The sequence below is a fragment of the Canis lupus genome, chromosome 5 (genome assembly GCF_048164855.1).
Source record: "Canis lupus baileyi chromosome 5, mCanLup2.hap1, whole genome shotgun sequence".
Classification (NCBI taxonomy): Eukaryota; Metazoa; Chordata; class Mammalia; order Carnivora; family Canidae; genus Canis; species Canis lupus.
The window spans coordinates 6,657,951-6,683,317 of record NC_132842.1 but is presented as its reverse complement, the minus strand read 5'-3'; the positions used below and the strand labels follow the sequence as shown (position 1 = coordinate 6,683,317).

The following is a 25,367-nucleotide window of genomic DNA, read 5'->3' as shown; positions in this document are numbered from 1 at the left end:
TTCTCTTTGTGATGTGATGTTGGTTTATTTGTGAATATTGAACCACCCTTGCTATCTAGGAATAATTCCAGTCAATTGTGGTGAATAATTTTTAAAAAATGTATTGTTGGTTTCAGTTTGCTAGTATTTTGTTGAGGATTTTTGCATCTATGTTTATTAAAGATATTGGCCTACAGTTCTGTTTTTTAGTAGTGTCTTTATCTGGTTTTGGTATCATAGAATGAATCTGAAAGTTTTCCTTCCTTTTCTATTTTTTGGAATAGTTTGAGAAGAGTAGGTATTAATCTTTTTTAAATGTACGATAGAATCCACCTGTGAAGCCATCTGTCCCTGGACTTTTATTCGGGAATTTTTTTTTGATCACTGATTCAATTTCTTTGTTGGTTATCAGTCTGTTCAAATTTTCTATTTCTTCCTGTTTCAGTTTTGGGAATTTATATATTTATAGGAATTTATCCATTTCTTCTAGATTGTCCAATTTGTTGGCATATAGTTTTTCATAATATTCTCTTATAGTTATTTGTATTTGTGTTGGTTGTTATTTCTTCTCATTTGTGATTGTTTGAGCCATTTCTCTTTTTTTCTTGATAAGTGGCTAGAGTTATTAATTTGTTTTTTCAAAGAACCAGCTCCTGGTTTCATTGATCTGTTTTACTCTTTTGTTTTTATATCATTTATTTCTGCTCTAATCTTTATTTCCTTCCTTCTGATGGTTTTAGGTTTTATTTATTCTTCTTTTTTCTAGCTCCTTTTGGTGTAAGGTTAGATTGTTTATTTGAGGTTTTTTTTTTTTTTTTTTTTGCTTTTGAGGTAGGCCTGTATCGCTATGAACTTCCCTCTTAGAATTACTTTTGCTGCATCCCAAAGATTCTGGATCATTGTGTTTTCATTTCCATTTTTTTCCCATGTACTTTTTAATGTCTTATTTCCTAGTTGACCCAATCATTGTTGAGCAGCATATTCTTTAACCTCATGTATTTGTGGTCTTTCCAAGATTTTTCTTATGGTTGGCTTCTAGTTTCATACATTGCGGTCAGAAAGTTGCATGGTAATATTTTTATGTTCTTGAATTTGTTGAGGCTGTATGTGATCTATTCTGGAGAATGTTCTATGTGCATTTGAAAAGGATGTGTATTTTTTGTTGTCTTAGAATGGAATATTCTGAATATTTCTGTTAAATCCACTTGTTCTCTTATGTCATTCAAAGCCATTGTTTCCTTGTTGATTTTTTGTTAAGATTATCTGTTCATTGATGTAAGTGGGGGTTAAAGTCTCCTACTATCATTATATTATCGATTAATTCCTTTATGTTTGTTATTAATTGTTTTATGTATTTGGGTGCTCCTATGTTGGGTGCATAAATATATTTTCTTGTTGACTTGTCCCCATTATTATTAATGTCCTCCTTTGCCTCTTGTTACAGTATTCATTTTAAAACTATTTGTCCAATATAAATATTGCTACTCCAGCTTTCTTTTGATATACATTTGCATGACATTTGTTTTTCCATCCACTCACTTTCAACCTGCAGGTGGCTTTAGGTCTAAACTGAATTTCTTATAGGCAGTATTTACATAGGTCTTGTTATTTTACCCATTCTCTTGTTCTATATCTTTTGATTGGAGTGTTTAGCCCATTTATATTCAAAGTAGTTACTGATATATATTTATTATAATTTTATTATGTGTTTTGTGGTTGTTTCTGAAGATTATCTCTGATCCTTTCTTGTCTTTCTTTATGGTTTGCTGATTTCCACTAGTGATATATCTGGATTTCTCTTTATTTTTTGCATGTTTATTACTGGTTTCTGATATATTAGTACAAATGGGTTTGTATAACTTCTGCACATAGCAATATATATTAAGTTGATGTTCATTTAATTGAACCCATAATTTTCTCATCCCCTCCCCACATTTTAGGCATTTTATTTCATTTATTTATTTTATTCATTTTTATTTTTTTAGGCATTTAAAAAATATCTTATATCCTTTTATTTTGTGAGTTCCTTGATTTTTTTTACAGAAAAATTCATTTTTACTTTTGTGTTTCCTACCTTTCCTACTTTTATATTTCAGTCCAGTTGTCTGAAGAGGTTCTCTTTGCCTGTTATTGGCAATGTTTGGTCCCTAGCCTGAACATGGCACTTTTTAACTAGGTATGTTCTCATATGTTTGTGAAATGAGACCGGTCCCCACCACTGCGGGAACTGAGGCTCCACAAAACTCCTACACATTGGGAGATGTGGTGTTTCCAGGGTTTTGAGTTGGTCTTCTGGAGGAGAGGTTCTGCTATAATGGGGTTGAAGCGTGACTGGGAAGGGTAGTTTCACAGGACATGGTGGGGGAGAGTTTGGTGTAAGCGATTTAGGTGGTGAATGTCAGAGCTGCACTAGTTCCCACAGGTGGCCCTCTGCTTATGCAGAGGAGCAGGGGAGAAAAATAGCACTAGCCAGTTCCTTTGCTCCTTGAAGGGTCTTTCCATGAACACTGTCTCTCTAGGATGTGCTCTGAGATGAGCAAATAATCTTCCCACTCTGTGCCCCAGGTGCTCTTCAGATTGCTGTTTCCATGCTGTGTGTCTATGGGTTGTTTGCCTGCCTTCTCTTCAAGAGCAGTGCAGTGCCCTGGGGGTCTATCACAGCCAAGCCTGCTGATCTTTATAGTTCCAGGCTTTAAGCCCCAGTTGTTGCCAGAAGTCATGAAATTTGGGCCCTCTCACCTTCCAAGACAATTGCTTTGGGGTTTCACTTTTCCATTAATTCCCTTGTGTGCTAGTCTGTCTCTCATTCTTCTCCAAAACCACTCCATTCCCGCTACAGAAGCCATAATCTGCTTCTCTTCCAAACTCTGTATCCATACTTCCTTCTTCAATGTGACCTCTTCTCAACCTTTGGTTGTGAAATTTGTTCTGCCAGTCTTTTTTTTTTTTTTTAAGATTTTATTTATTTATTCATGAGAGACAGAGACAGAGAGGCAGAGACACAGGCAGAGGGAGAAGCAGGCTCCATCAGGGAGCCCAACCTGGGAGTCGCCCCGGACCGAAGGTGGTGCTAAACCACTGAGCCACCCAGGCTGCCCCTGCTCTGCCAGTCTTAAGGTCAATCTCTGGGATATTTAGGGTGATTTGATAATTATTTGGTTATATTTATAGGATGAGGCAAGCCTGTCATCCTCCTATTCTACCACCATCTTTCCTTATTGATATATTTTCTTATATTAAAACATCCTTTCATTCTTGAGATCTACTCCAGTGGATCATGATAAACAATTATTTTAAGATATTTTAACATTTATTTATCCAATATTTCCTTTAGGACTCTTGGATCTACATGTAGTTAAGAGGGGGCTACATTTATTTTAGGTATTGTTCTCATATGGTTTGGAATCAAAGTCACATAAAATTCACTGTTTTGGTTATATTTTTATTTTAAAAACTTGTAAAAATATAAGAACTATTACTTAAAAGTTTGATAGAATTCGTAGGTAAAATATGTAAGTCTGAAGTTTTTCTAGGAAGTGAAGGCTTTAAATATTTTATGCTTATTGACCTACTCAAGTTTTATATTTCTTCTTGGGCAAGTTTGACATTTTATATTTTCTACCAATTTATCCTTTATCCATTAACTTTAGTTTTTAAAAGTTTATTAGAGAATCATTAATCTTAATACTTTTTAAAAAGCATTCCTTTGTATTTTTCATTCTGTGTATTTATTTGCCTATTTTATTTGCATGTTTTCTTTTTAATACTTAAGTCTCTCTTATTTACCTTTTCAAGAACTTTAGTTTTTATAAATGAAAAGTTTTAACTATTTTGAAATAATTTTAGATTTTAAGAAGATTAGCAAAGATAGTATAGAAAGTTTCCACATACCTTCACTCAACTTCCAGTAACGTTAACATCTTATGTAACCATGATAAAATTATCAAAACTAAGAAAGTGTTATTACAACACTATTAATTAAACTACAGATCTTTGGGCGTCTGGGTGGCTCAGTCAGTTAAGTGGCTGCCTTTGGCTCAGGGCATGATCCCAGGGTCCTGGGATCGAGCTCCGAGTTGGGCTTCCTGCTCCTTGGGGAGCCTGCTTCTCTCTCTCTCCCTTTTCTATTTCCCTCACTTGTGTTCTCTTTCTCTGTCAAATAAATAAAATAAATCTTAAAAAAATAAACTACAGATCTTAATCAGATTTCCTCAGTTTTTCCACTAATGTCCTATTTCTCTTCCAGGATCCAAAACAGGATACCATATGTTATGGTATCTGAATTGTTTCCCCAAAATTCATTTGTTGAAGTTCTAATGCCCCCAGTACCTCACAGACAATGTATTTGGAAACAAGATCTTTAAAGAGGTAATTAAGTAAAATAAGGTCATTAGGATGGGGCTTAATCCAATATGACTGGTCTGCTTATAAGAAAATGAGGGTGCAGGCATGTACAAAGGGAAGACCATGTGAAGACAGGGAGAAGATGGCCATCTACAAGAAAAAGAGAGAGGCCTCAGAAGAAACCGATCCTGCTGACACCTTGATTCAGAATTCTAGACTTCAGAATTATGAGAGAACAGATTTCCTTTGTTACCATCCAGTCTATGGTACTTTGTTATGGCAGCCTTAACAAAACTAACATTATCATTTAGTTGTCATGTTTCTCTAGTTTTCTCTAATCTGTGATAGTTTCTCAGTCCTTCCTTGTCCTTTAAAGGTGTTATCAACCATTAGTTGACACTTTTGAATGCTGGCATGGTATTCTGTTGAATGTCCTTTAGTTTGGATGTGTCAGATGGTTTCTCATGATTGGACTGAGGACATGGACTTTGGGGAAGAATAGAGAGGAACTGCCTTTCTCATTGTATCCTATCACAGAATAATACATAGTATCAGTATGTTTTACTGCAAGTGAGGTTGACCTTGATCACTTGGCTAATGTGAAGACCATGTGAAGACACATGGTTTGCCATGTTTCTCTATGCTAAAGTTACCATTTTTCTCTTTTTCTTATGTGAATTACCAAATTAAGTCCACCAAGGGGAGGTGGAATAACTTCCTCTCTATGGAGAGAGTATTGTCTAATAACTTTGGATATACCTTAATATTAACATAATAATGAATAAGTAAATGGTTGGGGGAGATGCTTTGAAATCATTCAAATATTGTTTATTTTTAAAGTTTTTCACACAAATTCTAGGATTTATCAGCGGGTCTTGCCTGTAACAATTATTAATGCGGTATTCCAATGATGATTTTCTATTTCCCTATCTCTTTCTAAATTCATCAATTGGAATTCTTTTGTAACTGAGTTGTCCCTTTTCCCTCTTATTTAATCACTTTTTCAGTATGGATTTATAGATACTGATTTTTGGGGTTGAATCCAATATTATCATTATTTCTTTTCTTAAGATTTTATTTATTCATGAGAAACACACACAGAAAGAGAGAGGCAGAGACACAGGTAGAGGGAGAAGCAGGCTCCATTCAGGAAGCGTGATGTGGGACTCAATCCTGGGACTCTGGGATCACGCCCTGAGCCAAAGGCAGACGCTCAACTGCTGAGCCACCCAGATGTCCCTCATTATTTATTTTCTTGCTCAAATTGCTTCAACTTTGGTAACTGGGAACTCTCTTAAGTTGGCTCATATGTCCTTTTTGACATGCTCTTGTCCTTATTTTCTGAGGATGATGCTTTGTTTTCCCTTTCCAAGCCTATAATCAGTCATTACTCTGAGGATCCTTATTCATTATTAGAAAATGGTATTTAGAAACCAGGATATGGGTGCCAAAGAACTAATTTGTGGTTTTGTTTTTTCCTTCATCACTTTGTTATTCTTCATTTCATTGACTTCTGTTCTATCTTTGTTATTCATTTGTTCTGAATCTTTGTATTTCCACTGGTGGTTCCTCACTTCCACCTTCTTGGAATAAGTATTTAGATTTTTAAAATATCTTGTTTCCTTATAAATGTATAGTATTTAAAGCAACAAAATTTCCTTCCAGTTATATGTATGTTTCATAGTTTCTTTGTAAAATTTTCATTGACATTCAATTCTGAGTAGTCATTAATTTATTTTTTCAACCTAAGGGTTATTTAGTAATTTGCTTTTATTTTCCAAACAGGAGAGATATTTAAGGTATCCTTTTAGGAAACTTAATTTATAACTTAATGGATTATGATTAAAGGATATAGTGTATATGACATTGGTCCTTGGGAATTTGAGGTTCCCTTTGAGATATAATCTCTGGTTTATTTTGGATAAATATTTGCTAAGTATTCTTGAATGTAAAAACAGAAAGTGGGGATCCCTGGGTGGCTCAGCAGTTTAGAGCCTGCCTTCGGCCCAGGGCGTGGTCCTGGAGTCCTGGGATTGAGTCCCACAACAGGCTCCCTGAGTGGAGCCTGCTTCTCCCTCCACCTGTGTCTCTGCCTCTCTCTCTCTCTCTCTCATGAATAAATAAAGAAAAAAAAAAAAACCAAAACAGAAAGTTATGTGAAGAGTTCTATATATGTCTACTAATTATAATATTTAGATACTTGCTAACATTGCTTCTTTTTATTTGAGCTACCAGTTTCTCAGAGAGGTTATGTCAGAATTTCCAACTATAATTGTTGAACAATTTATTTCTCTCTTAAGTTACACAAATTGTTGATAAACACATATACACATGTGGGCACACACTTTGGTGCATATACGTTTCTGATGGCTGTATCTTCTTCTTCTACTGTTCTTTTTACCAGTATAGGATATCCATATTGGTTAGATGTCCCAGTAACCTATTTCTGCATAACAAATTTATGGTACAACCTAGGAGCATAAGACAAATGTTTTATTTTTTTCACAATTCTGTGGGTCACAAATTTGGGAAGTACGTGGCTGGGTACTTGGTGGGTTGTTTCTGATGCACATGGTGTCAGTTGGGGTGGCTGGGACTGGAAGATCCACTTTAAGATGGCTTCTTCACTCATGTGTCTGGCAACTGGGCTGGGAGGTCTCAAGTAGCTGGGGCAGGTACAGTAACTTTTTGGTAAACTCTCTTTCCACATTCGTTCCACCTGGTGTCTTTTATTTCCTCAGAGCAAATGATTCTCTCAGGTTGGTTGGAATTCTTTTTTTTTTTTTTTTAAGATTTTTTAATTTATTTTTTATTAATGCGAGATTCAGAGAGAGAGGCAGAGACACAGGCAGAGAGAGAGAAGCAGGCTCCATGCAGGGAGCCTGACATGGGACTCAATCCTGGGTCTCCAGGATCACGCCTTGGGCTGAAGGCAGGCACCAAACCGCTTAGCCAGCCAGGCGTCCCAGTAGTTGGAATTCTTACATGCACAATACACTTACCTGCCTCACACTGCTCACCCCCAAAGTCTCACTTCATTGTGGCACTGTCTTAAAGTCAGGATTCAGCCATTTGAATGAAGTCTAGATGAACAAGAGTGTTATGTTTGTGGGTTTAATATCTTGAGAGGTGGCTGAAGACCTGTAAAGAAACATTATCTGTCCCTTTGCCTGTTATCCCCCCTCAATATATGATTGTGATAAAGGGAGAGTACAACTACAATAACACAGCAATTAAAAAAGGGGAATAGGAAACACATAGAGCTACTAGATCACGGCAAATTTGAAATCCACTTCAATGCATATCACCAATTCCTTGATTATGAACCAGTCCTGCTCCCTGGGAATAATTCTCTGAAGGTTCTGGCTTTACCCTCTCAGCTCTTGATTCTGTCCTCATCCTTCCTTTTCTCTAAAAAATTATGTTTGCAACTGACTGGCCTTCTTACCTTGCTTCAGAAGCTCACAGAAGTGTGGTGAGGAGGAAGTTCCTTTTTTGTTTTATACTGTTTCTTTTCCTTTTGACAGTGATCTTACTCATGCTATTCATTGAAAAATATTCTGGGTTTTCTATGAATCTTATTGGGTTTCATTCTCTTAGGCAGAAGCCAGATTTTAAAATCTCTTTAAGATAGGTAATTTTCAGTCTTGGGCCCTTAAGGCAATAAAGCCTTAAGAATCTCAGAATCCCTATTGTTTAACACAAAGGGTCTATAAGGCCTATCCATAATACCATTAGGAGTCCTTTAGTCTAGCTGAGAAGTTCTAGAAACACTGCCTTACATCTTTCTGAGGTTTTAATAAAGGATTTTACAGATCTACTCTGAAGTGGTTCTTTGCCCTAAGTTCTTTCATATTCCTAGAGTCTTTTTCTAGAAGAGACCGGAGATATGCAATAGTTTCCCTCCTCAATTCTGGCTCCTTAATATTTTGTCTAAAGTTTACTCAAAACCTAAGCAGCTCCAGAGTGGCATTATTCATAATGACCAAAAGGTGGAAGCAACTCAGTGTCTATCAACAAAGGAATGATTAAACAAAATATGGTTTATAAATACACTGTAATACTTTTCCATTAAGGAAGGAAATTGACTCCTGCTACAATGTGGATGAGCCCTAAGTACATTAAACTGAGTGAAATAAACCAGCCACAAAAAGACCCATAACTGTATGATTCCACCTGTATGAGGCACCCAGAGTTGTCAAATTCTTAGAGATATAAATTTTTTTTTAGAGATATAAATTAGAATAATAGTTCCACTCCACGGGTTAGGCAGGGTAGGAAATGAAAATTATTGTTTAATGGGTAGAGAGTTGTAATTTTGCAAGATGAAAAGAGTTTTGGAGCTTGGTTGCACAATATGAATGTATTTAGCACTACTGAACTGCACACTTTTAAGATGTTAAAATGGTTAAGATTTTGTGTATATTTTACCACAATAAAAAATTTTAAAATCCAAAAACAAAACTAAGCAGGTCCTTCTTTCGTTCATGTCTTTCTTTTCTTGTCCATGTCTTTCATATTCTATCATAGCCAGGAAAGACCAGGTAGTACTTTTCACATTTGGCATAGAAACTTCCTTTGCTTGATCCACAAGTTCAATTGTTCACAGGTGACAGTGGTGCCAAACTTTCCATATATTATGTACTAAAGTTTCCTTTTCTTTTTCCTCTAATACCATTTTCCTCAGTGTCCTTTAAGACTCACCAACATATTCTCACATTTATTAATGATCTCTTTGAGGCCCTTCCAACTTCTGCCTCTGCCTGGTGCCACATGTTTTAGTTTTTTGTTATGTCAGCCATTCATTTCTAGGCACCAGATTCTGTTCTGGTTTGCTATTGTTAGGAGCAGATGACTGGTGGCAGCTGGTCTACCAGTATCTGCTTTTATCAACTTTTTTGGCAGAACTTCTTCCCTTGTACACCATCAATATTGATTATATGGGTTGTTAATGTCAATTTTTTTTGTAGTAGTGGAGCAGGAAATTATTGTTCAAGGTAAAAGAGGAAGAAGCAAAAACTGAATTAAAAAACTTTCCTTCAACCTGTCCAGTTTTTCTTTCCATCTACTCACCCATAGTAATTCATTAAAGTTTTCAGTTTGAGTATTCCTCCTCTTCTTTTTTTTTTTTTCCTCCTCTTCTTGATATGGAGAGTGTCATTGTTATTTTAGCTACTTCTTTCTTCTTTGTAGCATCTGGCGCTTCTTTTTTTTTTTTTTCTAAAGATTTTATTTATTTATTCATGAGAGACGGGGGAGAGAGAGAAAGAGAGAGAGAGAGAGGCAGAGACACAGGCAGAGGGAGAAGCAGGCTCCATGCAGGGAGCCTGACATGGGACTCAATCCTGAGACTCCAGGATCATGCCTTGGGCTGAAGGCGGCGCTAAACTGCTGAGTTACCCAAGCTACCCGTATCTGCAGTTTCTTGAAGGTTAGTTTTTGGGGTGGACAGATTTAGGGGATAGGGGAAATTTTATTTTAAGTCTTTAAAAAAATTTCAGTTAGTAGGGCACTGGCTGCTCAGTTGGTTAAGCATTTTTTTTTAAAGATTTTATTTATTCATGAGAGACAGAGAGAGAGAGAGAGGCAGAGACACAGGCAGAGGGAGAAGCAGGCTCCATGCAGGGAGCCTGATGTGGGACTGGATTCCGGGTCTCCAGGATCATGCCCTGGGCTGAAGGTGGTGCTAAACCGCTGAGCCACTTGGGCTGCCCTGGTTAAGCATTTCACTCTTGATTTTGGCTTATGACATGATCTCAGGGTTGTGAGGTCGAGCTCCACACTGGGCAAGGAACCTGTTTAAGATTCTCTCCCTTTCCTCTGCTTCTCCCCCACCCTGCTCATGTGCACTCTTGCTCTCTTTCTCTCTCTCAAATAATTAAATAAATTCCAGTTAACATACAGTATAATATTAGTTTCAGGTATATAATTTAGTGATTCAACACTTAATAACCCCTGGTGCTCATCACAAATGCCCTCCTTAATCCCTATCACCTATTTAACGCCCCTCCCCACAAATCCTATCCCCCCGTAACCACCAGTTTTTTTTTTTAATTTATTTTTTATTGGTGTTCAATTTACCAACATACAGAATAACCCCCAGTGCCCGTCACCCATTCACTCCCACCCCTCGCCCTCCTCCCCTTCTACCACCCCTAGTTCGTTTCCCAGAGTTAGGAGTCTTTATGTTCTGTCTCCCTTTCTGATATTTCCCACACATTTCTTCTCCCTTCCCTTATATTCCCTTTCACTATTATTTATATTCCCCAAATGAATGAGAACATACAATGTTTGTCCTTCTCCGATTGACTTACTTCACTCAGCATAATACCCGCCAGTTCCATCCACGTTGAAGCAAATGGTGGGTATTTGTCATTTCTAATGGCTGCGGAATATTCCATTGTATACATAAACCACATCTTCTTTATCCACTCATCTTTCGATGGACACCGAGGCTCCTTCCACAGTTTGGCTATTGTGGACATTGCTGCTATAAACATCGGGGTGCAGGTGTCCCGGCATTTCATTGCATCTGTATCTTTGGGGTAAATCCCCAACAGTGCAATTGCTGGGTCGTAGGGCAGGTCTATTTTAACTGGGAGGAACCTCCACACAGTTTTCCAGAGTGGCTGCACCAGTTCACATTCCCACCAACAGTGCAAGAGGGTTCCCTTTTCTCCGCATCCTCTCCAACATTTGTGGTTTCCTGCCTTGTTAATTTTCCCCATTCTCACTGGTGTGAGGTATCTCATTGTGGTTTTGATTTGTATTTCCCTGATGGCAAGTGATGCAGAGCATTTTCTCATGTGCATGTTGGCCATGTCTATGTCTTCCTCTGTGAGATTTCTTTCATGTCTTTTGCCCATTTCATGATTGGATTGTTTGTTTCTTTGGTGTTGAGTTTAACAAGTTCTTTATAGATCTTGGAAACTAGCCCTTTATCTAATATGTCATTTGCAAATATCTTCTCCCATTCTGTAGGTTGTCTTTTAGTTTTATTGACTGTATCCTTTGCTGTGCAAAAGCTTCTTATCTTGATGAAGTCCCAATAGTTCATTTTTGCTTTTGTTTCTTTTGCCTTCGTGGATGTATCTTGCAAGAAGTTATTGTGGCCGAGTTCAAAAAGGGTGTTGCCTGTGTTCTCCTCTAGGATTTTGATGGCATCTTGTCTCACATTAGATCTTTCATCCATTTTGAGTTTATCTTTGTGTCTGGTGCAAGAGAGTGGTCTACTTTCATTCTTCTGCATGTGGATGTCCAATTTTCCCAGCACCATTTATTGAAGAGACTGTCTTTCTTCCAGGGGATAGACTTTCCTCCTTTATCGAATATTAGTTGACCATAAAGTTGAGGGTCCACTTCTGGGTTCTCTATTCTGTTCCACTGATCTATGTGTCTGTGTTTGTGCCAGTACCACACTGTCTTGATGACCACAGCTTTGTAGTACATCCTGAAATCTGGCATTGTGATGCCCCCAGATATGGTTTTCTTTTTTAAAATTCCCCTGGCTATTTGGGGTCTTTTCTGATTTCACACAAATCTTAAAAAAATTTGTTCTAACTCTCTGAAGAAAGTCCATGGTATTTTGATAGGGATTGCATTAAACGTGTATTTGCCCTGGGTAACATTGACATTTTCACAATATTAATTCTGCCAATCCATGAGCATGGAATATTTTTCCATCTCTTTGTGTCTTCCTCAATTTCTTTCAGAAGTGTTCTATAGTTTTTAAGGTATAGATCCTTTACCTCTTTGGTTAGGTTTATTCCTAGGTATCTTAGGCTTTTGGGTGCAATTGTAAATGGGATTGATTCCTTAATTGCTCTTTCATCAGCCTTATTGTTAGTGTATAGAAATGCCACTGATTTTGGGCATTGATTTTGTATCCTGCCACGCTACCAAATTGCTGAATGAGTTCTAGCAATCTTGGGGTGGAGGCTTTAGGGTTTTCTATGCAGAGTATCATGTCATCGGCGAAGAGGGAGAGTTTGACTTCTTCTTTGCCAATTTGAATGCCTTTAATGTCTTTTTGTTGTCTGATTGCTGAGGCTAGGACTTCCAGTACTATGTTGAATAGCAGTGGTGAGAGTGGACATCCCTGTCTTGTTCCTGATCTTAGGGGAAAGGCTCCCAGTGCTTCCCCATTGAGAATGATATTTGCTGTGGGCTTTTCGTAGATGGCTTTTAAGATGTTGAGGAATGTTCCCTCTATCCTTAAACTCTGAAGAGTTTTGATCAGGAATGGATGCTGTATTTTGTCAAATGCTTTCTCTGCATCTAATGAGAGGATCATATGGTTCTTGCTTTTTCTCTTGCTGATATGATGAATCACATTGATTGTTTTACGAGTGTTGAACCAGCCTTGTGTCCCGGGGATAAATCCTACTTGGTCATGGTGAATAATTTTATTAATGTACTGTTGGATCCTATTGGCTAGTATCTTGTTGAGAATTTTTGCATCCATGTTCATCAGGGATATTGGTCTGTTATTCTTTTTGGTGGGGTCTTTGTCTGGTTTTGGAATTAAGGTGATGCTGGCCTCATAGAACGAATTTGGAAGTACTCCATCTCTTTCTATCTTTCCAAACAGCTTTAGGAGAATAGGTATGGTTTCTTCTTTAAACGTTTGATAGAATTCCCCTGGGAAGCCATCTGGCCCTCGACTTTTGTGTCTTGGGAGGTTTTTGATGACTGCTTCAATTTCCTCCCTGGTTATTGGCCTGTTCAGGTTTTCTATTTCTTCCTGTTCCAGTTTTGGTAGTTTGTGGCTTTCCAGAATGCGTCCATTTCTTCTAGATTGCCTAATTTATTAGCGTATAGCTGTTCATAATATGTGTTTAAAATCGTTTGTATTTCCTTGGTGTTGGTAGTGATCTCTCCTTTCTCATTCATGATTTTATTAATTTGAGTCTTCTCTCTCTTCTTTTTAGTAAGGCTGGCTAATGGTTTGTCTATCTTGTTAATTCTTTCAAAGAACCAACTCCTGGTTTTGTTGATCTATTCCACAGTCCTTCTGGTCTTGATTTCGTTGAGTTCTGCTCGAATCTTTATTAACTCTCTTCTTCTCCTGGGTGTAGGATCTATTTGCTGTTTTTTCTTTAGCTCCTTTATGTGTAAGGTTAGCTTTTGTATTTGAGTTCTTTCCAGTTTTTGAATGGATGCTTGTATTGCGATGTATTTCTCCCTTAGGACTGCTTTTGCTGCATCCCAAAGATTTTGAACAGTTGTATCTTCATTCTCATTAGTTTCCATGAATCTTTTTAATTCTTCCTTAATTTCCTGGTTGACCCTTTCATCTTTTAGCAGGATGGTCCTTAACCTCCATGTGTTTGAGGTCCTTCCAAACTTCTTGTTGTGATTTAGTTCTAATTTCAAGGCATTATGGTCTGAGAATATGCAGGGGACGATCCCAATCTTTTGGTATCGGTTCAGACCTGATTTGTGACCCAGTATGTGGTCTATTCTGGAGAAAGTTCCATGTACACTTGAGAAGAATGTGTATTCAGTTGAGTTCGGATGTAAAGTTCTGTAGATATCTGTGAAATCCATCTGGTCCAGTGTATTATTTAAAGCTCTCGTTTCTTTGGAGATGTTGTGCTTAGAAGACCTATTGAGTATAGAAAGAGCTAGATTGAAGTCACCAAGTATAAGTGTATTATTATCTAAGTATTTCTTCACTTTGGTTATTAATTGATTGATATATTTGGCAGCTCCCACATTCGGGGCATATATATTGATGATTGTTAAGTCCTCTTGTTGGATAGATCCTTTAAGTATGATATAGTGTCCCTCTTCATCTCTCACTACAGTCTTCGGGGTAAATTTTAGTTTATCTTATATAAGGATGGCTACCCCTGCTTTCTTTTGAGGACCACTCGAATGGTAAATGGTTCTCCAACCTTTTATTTTCAGGCTGTAGGTGTCCTTCTGTCTAAAATGAGTCTCTTGTAGACAGCAAATAGATGGGTCCTGCTTTTTTATCCAGTCTGAAACCCTGTGCCTTTTGATGGGGTCATTAAGCCCGTTCACGTTCAGAGTTACTATTGAGAGATATGAGTTTAGTGTCACCATGATATCTATTCAGTCCTTGTTTTTGTGGATTGTTCCACCGAACTTCTTCTTAAAAGGGAATTTTAAGAGTCCCCCTTAAAATTTCTTGTAGAGCTGCTTTGGAGGTCACATATTCTTTCAGTTCCTGCCTGTCTTGGAAGCTCTTTATCTCTCCTTCCATTTTGAATGAGAGCCTTGCTGGATAAAGTATTCTTGGTTGCATGTTCTTGTCATTTAGGACCCTGAATATATCCTGCCAGCCCTTTCTGGCCTGCCAGGTCTCTGTGGAGAGGTCTGCTGTTACCCTAATACTCCTCCCCATAAAAGTCAGGGATTTCTTGTCTCTTGCTGCTTTAAGGATCTTCTCTTTATCTTTGGAATTTGCAAGCTTAACTATTAAATGTCAAGGTGTTGAACGGTTTTTATTGATTTTAGGGGGGGAATCTCTCTATTTCCTGGATCTGAATGCCTGTTTCCCTTCCCAGATTAGGAACGTTTTCAGCTAGGATTTGTTCAAATACATATTCTGGCCCTCTGGCCCTTTCGGCACACTTGGGAACCCCAATTAAATGTAGGTTTTTCTTCCCCAGGCTGTCGTTTATTTCCCTTAATCTATCTTCATGGTCTTTTAATTGTTTGTCTCTTTTTTCCTCAGTTTCCCTCTTTGCCATCAACTTGTCTTCTATGTTACTCACTCGTTCTTCCACTTCATTAACCCTCGTCATTAGGACTTCTAGTTTGGGTTGCATCTCAATTGATTTTTAATTTCTGCCTGATTGGATATAAATTCTGCAGTCATGAAGTCTCTTGAGTCCTTTATGCTTTTTTCTAGAGCCACCAGTAGCTGTATAATAGTGCTTCTGAATTGGCTTTCTGACATTGAATTGTAATCCAGATTTTGTAACTCTGTGGGAGAGAGGACTGTTTCTGATTCTTTCTTTTGAGGTGAGGTTTTCCTTCTAGTCATTTTGCTCAGTGCAGAGTGGCCAAAAGCAAGTTGTATTGGGAAAAGGAGAAAAAGAGAGGAGAGAAAGAAGGAAAGAAAAGAGAAAAAGAAAAAAGGAAGAAAAAAAAGAAAAAGAGAGAAAGAAAAAAGGGATGGGGGAAGCAAACAGAAATCAAGAGCAAAAAAAAAACAAAAACAAAAACAAAAACAAAACAAAACAAAACAAAAAAACCACGGGGGAGTATCTTCTGATTCTGTATACTTTAAGTCCCTTTACTTCCCCTGGAACTTGTCCGCCTAGCTGGTCTTCTGGGGGAGGGGCCTGTTGTGCTGATTTTCAGGTGTTGGCACTTGGGGGAGCTTCTCTGCCCCCTGCCTGGTGCAGGGCTCAGTGGGGTTGTTTACCCCGTGAGGCCCCAGGAGTAACAACCGCAGTGGCGGGGCCAGCTCTGCAGCCCTGGAGTCAGCTCCCGCAGTAACCCCAGAGCTCTCCCTCTGCAGGGGCCTGGAGGCTCTGGGGTGGGGCTGCTGATCTGCTCAGCTCGGGGCAGGAGTGTCCTTGCTGTCCTGGGCCCTCCTGGCCTCTGCCTGTCCCAGGGGGAGGCCGGATCCTGGGCTGTGTCCCCGGCGCCCAGTGCTCCCGGCCTGCGCTGTTGGATTAGCGCTCCTGGCCGGGCTGCTCCCGCAGCCGCGCAGCCCCCTCCGCACGGAGCCTCTTCCTCTGCCCGAGCTCCTCCGAGGTGCTCCCGGGTCCAGCCCCGTGCGCTGTAGCCCTTCAGGGAGCTCGGCGCACTCTCCCCCAAGGCGCAGGTGTCAGTGTCCCAGGGAGCCTGAGGGCATTCCCACCCTCCTGGGGTCCTGCTCCAACTCCCTGGGAGCCCTTTCCACCGGGGAAGATTGGTGCAGCTCCTGCTTCTCCGGGACGGGGCTCTCCTGTCCTGGGGACACTCGCCCGGCCTCAGCCCGGCTCCTCGTGGGGCCCCTCCCCCTTGGATGTATTTTGTTTCTTTATTTCTTTTTTCCCGTCTTCCTACCTTGATAGAAGTGCGAACTGTCCTCACTGTAGCATTCCAGTTGTTGTCTCTTTAAATCTCAGGCCGAATTCATAGATTTTCAGGATGATTTGAAGGTTTTCTAGGTAATTTGGTGGGGACAGGTGATTTGGAGACCCTACTCTTCCGCTATCTTGCCCCTCCTCCACCAGTTTGTTTTCTATAGTTAAAAGTCTGTTTCTTAATTTTCCTCTACCTCCATGTTTGTTTATGTTGTTTTTTTTAAATTACACATATGAGTGAAAGCATACAGTATTAGTTTTTCTATGACTGACTTATTTTGCTTAGCATAATACTGTCTAGCTCCATCCATGCCATTGCAAATGACAAGACTTCATTCTTTCTTACGTATTTACCCAAGGAATAAAAAAAAATACTAATTCAAAGGGATACATGCACCCTGATGTTTACAGCATTATCAACAATAGCTAAATTATGGGAAGAGCCCATATGTCCACTGCCTGATGAGTGGATAAAGAAGACATGGTGTATACACACACACACAAAGGAACTAGGAGAAATTACAAAGACATGGGCTATAGAAATTTTAGTCTAGTGAGAAAAATAGATATTAAAATATGAAGAAGGTATGAAGAATATAGTGTATTATGGTGAGAATATAGGAGATTTTAAATCAGAGTTTATGGAAGGCTTCAGAAAGGAGTCAGGTAGGAGGTATGATTGTTATAGCAGAGCTTAGGCAAAGGGACTTCAGTTATAAAGGCATATATAAAAGAATGGTTTTCTGAGATAGCATGAGTTTTTGGATACCACATGTACTTGTGAATTGTTTGGAACAAAGAATGTATGCAGAAGAGTGGTTGGAGATATAGGAGGGGCCTGAATATAATGTTATACCAAAGAGCTTGGTAGTTTATTCTTTAGGACAGTGGGAAGTACTGATTTTAAGCAGGGAATAGTTAGGATAAGATTGACATATTTCAAAGAGTACGTAGACAGCAGAATGTGATACTTAAGCTCCAGTGTCCCTTGCTTATGTGGAAACCCTCGAAAGTCCTGGAATAAGCACTAGCAATGAGTTTTATGGTCAACTGTTTTCTGAAATAGGAGTATATTTTAACTGCAATGGTCTATTTCTACTGTAACTCACTTCTTTACATTTTCCCCTAGGGTGTAGGCACTTTGGAAACCAGCTAAGGTGAAGTTTAGGATTATTTAGAAATTTTTTAAAAAAGAATTATATACGTTGTAAAGATTTTATTATTTTATTCGTGAGAGACACACAGAGAGAAGCAGAGACACAGAGAGAGGGAGAAGCAGCCTCTCTGTGGGGAGCCTGCTATGGGACTTGATCCCAGGACCCTGAGTTGAAGGCAGACGCTCAACCACTGAGCCACCTAGGGGTCTCTAAAGATTTTTTAAAGATTTTTTTAAAAAATTATTATTTATTTTAGAGGGACGTCACAGATAGCAAGAGCAGGAGGGGCAGAGGCATAAGGAGAGAGAATCTCTAGCACATTCCCTGCTGAGAGTGAAGCCTGAGCCTGGGCTGGATCCCAGGATCCTGAGATCATGACCTTCGCTGAAACCAAGCATCAGATCCTTAACCTACTGCACCACCCAGGCGCCCCTAGCAATAAATTTTAAAGTAGTTTGTAATTACATCTGTGCAAAACTAAGTTATTGCTAGCCATCCTGGTATAGACATAGCGTTTGGTAATGATCTTCCCAGCGGTTAAAACGCAAAGATAAGGGCCAGGCGTCATATTATGATATACATATACATACCATAATATGTATATGTATATATACTCATTATTTTGTATCTTTTTTAAAGAAGGACACTAAACCACATACATTTCAGGACCTACAGACCAGGGTCTTTACCTGGAGCAATATGAGACAGGACTAACTCAGTAAATTATTGTAGACTTTTTTTTCAGCCTCACGAGACAGGAAGACCTGAACCAAGGAGGTGATGGTAGAAATGGAAGGGAAAGGTTAAAAATGCAAGAAGCAATCAGGGAGTACAATCTAGGGAACTTGGCACCTGTTTTGATTTGGGGGTTTAGCTTTGCAATAGGTTATCGGCGTGAATAGCTGAAAGGCTGGAGGAGGCCCAGTCATGGACAAAGAAAGTTAAGGGAACCGTAAATTTGGGTGGAGGATGAATCCCATGTGGGGCTGTTGCATTTCAGGTGTCAGACGGGTACACAAAAATGCAGGTCTGCGGCCCAGCGAAGCACCCAGGTATTGGGGGATATAACTTATTATTTTCTTCTCCGGAAGCCACTTACCGGGTTTTTGTTTTGTTTTGTTTTGTTGGCCGTTGCTCTCTAGTCCTCAGCGCAGGAAGCCGCAGCCGCTTCCACTCCCCCGGAGCTTCCCAGAGGGGCCGGCTCACGGGCTGTGCGAGCAGCACTTCCGCCCCCAGAGGCACGCGCCCAGCGGACGCACTGCGCAGGCGCCCTGGCGCTCTTAGCCCGGCCGACTCTGGGGGCTCGGGGAGGCTCTTCAGTGGTTTCGCGTCTGCGTGGTTTTTCGCAGGATACCTTTCCGCACAGAGAGAGCATTCTCTTCCTAGTTAACCCCCCTCCCCCAAGCGCCACTTCCCCCTCCGGAAGTCATCGGCACCTCCCTGAGGGCTTTGTAGGTCTCCAGGCACGAGGCAAGCGACGCTAATGAAGATGAGTCAGCGCAGATTTCCCAGCTGGTAAACTCACGACTCATTACCTTTGGTGGTTTTGCACAAAGCCCAGAAAGTTTCGTGAGCTGAGCTTACAGGTCTGGGGTGTCTTTTGGTTCTTCTATATTAAGAAGAATTAAGAGGGAAAATTGTCAGTAAGATCCCTATTTCTTTTATTCATTCATTCATTCATTCATTCATTCATTCATTCATTCATTCATTCATTCATTCATTCATTCATTCATTCATTCATGATAGACACACACGCAGACATAGGCAGAGGGAGAAGCAGGCTCCACTCAGGGAGCCCAACGTGGGACTCGATTCCGGGTCTCCAGGATCAGGCCCTGGGCCACAGGTGGCGCTAAACCGCTGAGCCACCTGGGCTGCCCAAGATCCCTATTTCTTAAGCTAGTTTCCTTGGGAAAGGGGCCAGAATCATTTCAGCCTCCTGGAATCCCAAAGTGGCTCAGGCTCCTGAGCCAGCTGGAAGATTGGCACTCTCCTGTGACTCAAAACTTTAAGTGTAGCAGGACAGTTGAAGAAAACCTGACCTCGTTTTTTTTTTTTTTTTTTTTTTTTTAATTTTATTTATTTATTGATGAGATAGAGAGAGAGGCAGAGACACGGAGGGAGAAGCAGGTTCCCTCTGGGGAGCCCCATGTGGAACTCGATCCTGGGATCCCTGGGTCAAGACCTGAGCGAAAGGCAGACACTCAACCACTGAACCAACCAGATGCCCCTTGACCTTGTTCTTAATAACTGATGTGAAACAGATAAAGATGTATTTTAATGTATGTTTATTTATTTATATATTTACATGTATATTTATTACTTACAAATACATTCTAAATAAGCCATTCATGGCAGGTTGGCAAAATGTGGTAGACAGTAGTGGTCCAGGGGAAATTTTGTGTTATGTAAGATGACTGGTAACTTATGGTGTGATAGCAACTTGCAATAATTATATCTTGAGCCATGGGTTGAATTAGAAATCTGTCCACTCAAAAAAAAAAAAAAAAAAAAGAAAGAAAGAAATCTGTCCACTCAAAAAAAACACAAAAAACTAAAAAAACAAAAACCTTAACCATTCTGCTCATCTGCCTGAAGTTTTTTCTCCATTGCACTTTTTACTTTGTAATATATAGCATAATTTATTTACTTGTGATAGGTATCATTTATTATTTGGACCACATGAGACTTAAGCTCCATGAAGGCAGGAACTTTTTTTTTCCTTCTTACTGTTGTATTTCAAAGGCCAAGAACAGCATTGGCCCAAAGTAAGCACTCAACATACACTCATTGAATAGATGAGAAAAGAAAAAGAATATGTTATTTTTCAAAGAGCATGAAGTAGAGCCTAGAGTGGGCTTGCATGATTGGCATGATCTATGTGGAACATAGTTTTGTTCAAAAAATGAACGAATGTTTGTGGAATACCTGGTATGCCCCAAATGATAACTGGCCAAATTTCCCACAATTTATCAGCTTTTCTTCATGAAACATTCTGACATTTTATATTTGGGCCTGTGTGGTTCACCTTCATCACATCTTTTACAGTGGTAGTCTCATATCAGATAAATATTTGTTGAAAGAGCGAGGGAGTGAACTGGATTAAGGCATTAGGTTACCTGGGAATTCATTTATTTATCACATGAACAGACACTTGTTTTATAGAATTATGGCCCACAACGGTAGTATTTTATAAATCAACGTCTTTTTCTGAAGGATTTTTAGGTTTCTTCTATGATAACTTTTAGGTTTTCATTCCAGTGGTCCTTCAAAAATTTAACTTATATATTCTAGGCTATCTGGATAACCAAATACTAACAGGAGGTTTCAGTGTCTTTTGAGCATATTAGCACTAATTAGTGTAGTATTTTGTTGCAGGTTAATAAAATAAAAACCAGAAGGAGCCTTTAAAAACCGTAAAAGATTTATTCACCTTAAATGAAGCCTAAATGACAGTGAACTACTCTATCAGAAGATTTCACAGTAGTTTAAAAGGAGAAAAGAGAAGAATGAGTCATAGTATCTGGTAAAATAGGATTGCTAATGTCAGTACCATATTCTATTCTGAGAGGTGATTTAGTTCGGCCAAGCATAATCATTGGTGTTTTTAAATTAATATTTTAAATTTAAATTTTGTTGAATTTATAGGTTTTATGCACTTATGATTTTGTGGGTGTTTTTTTGTAGTGACAAAAACTATAATACAAAGAATTTGAGCTTAAGTTTATATTTGTACATATTTAATAATATCATAATGAAAATGTTTAAATTAGGAACAGGATACCTTAAAAATGTGTTTTTACTTGTAATGGATTTTAATGAGGTGTTACTTTACTCAAGTTTGTGAAAAATGACATTACAGAGTTTTGAGCTTTAGGGCCCAGGACACAGAATATTGACTTTAATGAATTACAGGTGTGACAGTTCTCTGAAGGAAAGATGTTTCTGCTGCTAGTAGTGCTTGTGCTGTGAGAAATAAAAGAGAGGGATCTTAGGGAAATGTAGAAAGATTGGTTGGAGAAATTTGAGATAAAATTGGAGCTTTCTTTGCAGTTTTGCTTTTGGCTCTGAATTTGTGATTCTCTTTCTTAGTGATTTTTCTCAAATGGCTAAGTGAAATGAAGTGTTTTTGTTTCCAGATTTAAGAGAAGAAAAATGCTAATCAGCACTTTGTAGATAGTGCAAATCTCTGGTGTGGAACACTGGGAGACCTAAAGAGCTGTTTAAAGTCATTGTGATAGACAGAGGAAGGAGTTACTATCTGCTCCCCCTCCCCTCACCCCGTCCCTGGTCCTGCACTGGGAAATAGGAATAGAAAGAAAGGAGTTGAGGGCTCTGTTTTGTTTACTTTACTAGAAGGGGTACTGAGAGCAGCTGTATTTTAGAGTCGACTTTGCTGCCGTGGCCAGAGAAATACTATCTGGAGTTCAGTCAATCCACAGATATTCATTGAGCACCTCTATGTGCTTGGCATTATGTAGGGGGCTGAAGACAGGGAACAATACAGGGTCCATCCATGTCTTTGGGACTTAGGTAAAACTAATACTTGTTGATTCTGTTGTATTGTGTCCCTCTCTTTGCTTGGTACACTTTAGTTAAATATGCGTGGGCAATGTGAACATTTTTAGTGCACTCTTTATATTGATTTGTCTGATTTCTGGGATGGAATACAAAGTTAGAAATTGTAAAGGCTCAGATTAATTTGTTCTTATCTTTCTCTGTTTTTAAGGGGTGTTATGAAAGTTGACATAAATCTTCAGAAAGTGGACATTGACCAATGTTCAAGTGATGGCTGGTTTTCAGGAACTCACAAATGTCACCTTAACAATTCAGAGGTAAGAATGTGAAGATAAAGTCCTCTGAAATCAGAAGCTCAGAAATGTATCACTTTAGAATTCTATTGTATTTGTGTGGGTAAGTGAACAAGAGGTATCTTACTGAGAAAGAAAAGTATCCTGTGCAGTTCTGAATGTTGAAATGTGAACTGAAAGAGGGGTAGAAAATTTTATGCACAATAACTGTTTATTTGGGGAGTAAGAGAAAACTGAAACTAAAAATACGCCTGAAGTTTGTATTTAGTCAAAGGCTGACCCTATTCTTCAAAATGGGCTAGAAATTAAAATAGCCATGAAGTGAGAAATCCAGGAGGGGTCAACCAATGCATATTTATGCACATATTTATGCAGTATGATTCTTGTTGGAACACTGATGCTATACATTCAGACATGCTGCCATCTGCTAGAAAAGCAATAAAGTGTGGCAGGGCAATTTGGAAAACAAGGAAAACTATTCAGGGTCCTGGATAAGAAATATATATATTTGTGTATGTTTTCCAGTTTTCAGCCCTTGTCTGTGCCTTATTTCATGGGACTCTGGTTGGTAAAAAAGCGGGCATAGAGATCATACTTTTGGAAATAAGACTGCTACTTGTCTTTTGTAGTTTCAGAGAGGAAATGTGATTACATCCTGATTTTATTTCCAGTAATCTATCTCTCAGATCCCCAAATGCTCTGAAACAACTGTATAATAACAATCTTGATCTTAAATACTTATATTATCCCAACTTTGAGTCCATGAATTAGTGAGGAAGATCAGCTTAAAAAATTTATTTTAAATACAGGCAATATTGCCTTAAATGTAGTAATTTAAATCTTCATTTTTAATTCTTGTTCCTGTGAAAGATGGTTTTATACAGTGCATTTTTCTTACTGTCGGATATGATGCTCTTTATTTTTTATTTATTTTTAAATTTTAATTTCAGTATAGTTAATATTACAGTGTTGTATTAGTTTCATGTGTGCAGTATAATGATTCAATACGTAGTGCACCACCACAATATCTCTTAACTCTCTTACTCCCTAAAAGCCCTCATAACTCCACATATCCCTCTAATCATCACACATCCTTACCATACCCCCTGACTTCCACTTCCTTAATGCCCCCTCTAGGTTACCACACATCCCCTACCCCCTCCCACATTTCTGTACATCTCCGCATAGTCAACCCTTCACAAAGCCCTCAATTCCTTCACCTCCCCCCCAAAATTTGGATTCAGATTATGTAAGTGAAATGTTTCAGTATTATCAATTTTGTAAGTTAAGTCCTCTTTTTGCTTCCTTTCACTTTTTGTTCTTATGATTTTGAACTTTTCTGAGTTTCTACTCCCCTTTGGATGATGCTGGCATTTCTAAAGATACAAATTTCAATCACTGATCTAGCGAACATCTTTAGTCTGATTATTATCTCTATGCCAATAGCGTATACCCATTTAGGTTTGTCTTTTAGCCAGGGTGAAATTTTTTCTGCCTGGGTGTTATAGTGTGGATATTGATCTGTAGGTGCTCATTTCTGTATAGCCTTGTTTTAGTGGTGCTCCTGGTTGGTTGAAATAAGCAGTCTGTCTACAAACAAGGAGGCATTTACTTTTCAGTTTGAGACAATGGCTGCTTGGCTCTGATAATCTTGGTATAGTGGTATTCCCCCCCCCCCCCTTATAGTACATCTATTTGACTAGCTGGTTACATTGCAAGAATCTCTTTCTCTTCTGGAAGATTGATTTACTTTCATTGTACCAGGATTGTTAATTATCTTTTTTTTTTTTTAAAGCTTTCAAATAAACTAAGTTATTTCAAGATAAAATACTATCCTCTGTTCTGGTTAAGAAAGATTATGTTGAAATGTGTGACTTTTTGCATTATATGGGAGCATTATATTTATTAAATCCCTATAAGGAAAACTAGGAAAATATATCCTACAAGACTACTGACAGTTCAGTGAATTTCATTTGAAAATGTTGTCAAAAGAGGCTCAATGATGGGGTGCCTGGGTGGCTCAGTTGGTTAAGTGTCTACCTTGGGCTCAGGTCATGATCCCAGGGTCCTGGGATGGAGCCCCACATCAGGCTTCCTGTTGAACAGGGAGCCTGCTTTTCCCTCTCTGTATGCACCTTCCCCTTGTGCACTCTCTGTCTTACATAAATAAATAAAATCTTAAAAAATATGGCTCAGTGATAAAAAATAACATCAATAAACAGTGAATGTACAAAATGCATATTTTGACTTAGACTCTGGCTCTCTCTATCTACCTTCCCTTGCCAGGTGCTAGAATTGGGAGTGGGAGACAGTGTTCTGGGTTAGGCCCATGAGGCCCTTGATGGGTAGTCTGACTCACACAGGGCTTCCTTGGAGCTCTTCACACCATTTTGTTGGGCTTCTCTGAGGTCCTTTCATGGGTGCTGGTCACTCTAGGCACCTGCAGCAATTCCATATCCATACCACATCTTCAGTCTGTGGACTAGCAGTGGTCTTTCAGTCCTTCCCTGGGCTGATGTGAGTTAGAGACGAGGAACTGGCTTCTCTTGATCTTGAAAGCAGGAAGAAAAATCACATGTTCAGGGTATTTTTCATCTACAGTGTCTCCTTCATTCTTTGTCACATACCTTCTGTAGTGGACCCCAAGGATCACTATTAAACTGGCTTATTTTGGGAGATAGTTAACATGATTCATATTTGTAGGGTATAGGGGCCTATCTTTATGAATATCCATGTCATTAGAAACAGATACTCACCATGTTTATTGTGGGTTTTAGCTAATGTTTAACATTCTTCTCTTATAAATAGTAGTGGAAGTCACACATTTTAGTTATATTGAGGCAAACTTTTTACTTTTAAAATGTTTCTGATGTATTCAATATTTAGCCTTCCGGGTATCTTAAACCAGAATACTGAGTCTGTTGGAAACAGGTAAGTGGCATGTGACCAATGACAAAAGCCTCATAGCATTTTAAAAAGGCATAGAATGGTTTGTGAGGAAAATAATATTTTTAAAAGATTTTATT

The 25,367-nt window shown here is 38.8% G+C and overlaps 1 protein-coding gene across 2 annotated transcripts in view; it reads left to right on the top strand.

Moving 5' to 3' along the window:
* The window catches only part of GPR158 (G protein-coupled receptor 158), a 410,138-nt gene that overhangs the window by 22,077 nt on the left and 362,694 nt on the right, over nucleotides 1-25,367 (top strand). For both annotated transcript variants that reach the window (XM_072825311.1, XM_072825312.1), the window contains exon 2: nucleotides 22,260-22,365. In XM_072825311.1, coding sequence (XP_072681412.1) covers nucleotides 22,260-22,365 — 106 coding nt within the window. The remainder of the gene's footprint in view (nucleotides 1-22,259; nucleotides 22,366-25,367) is intronic.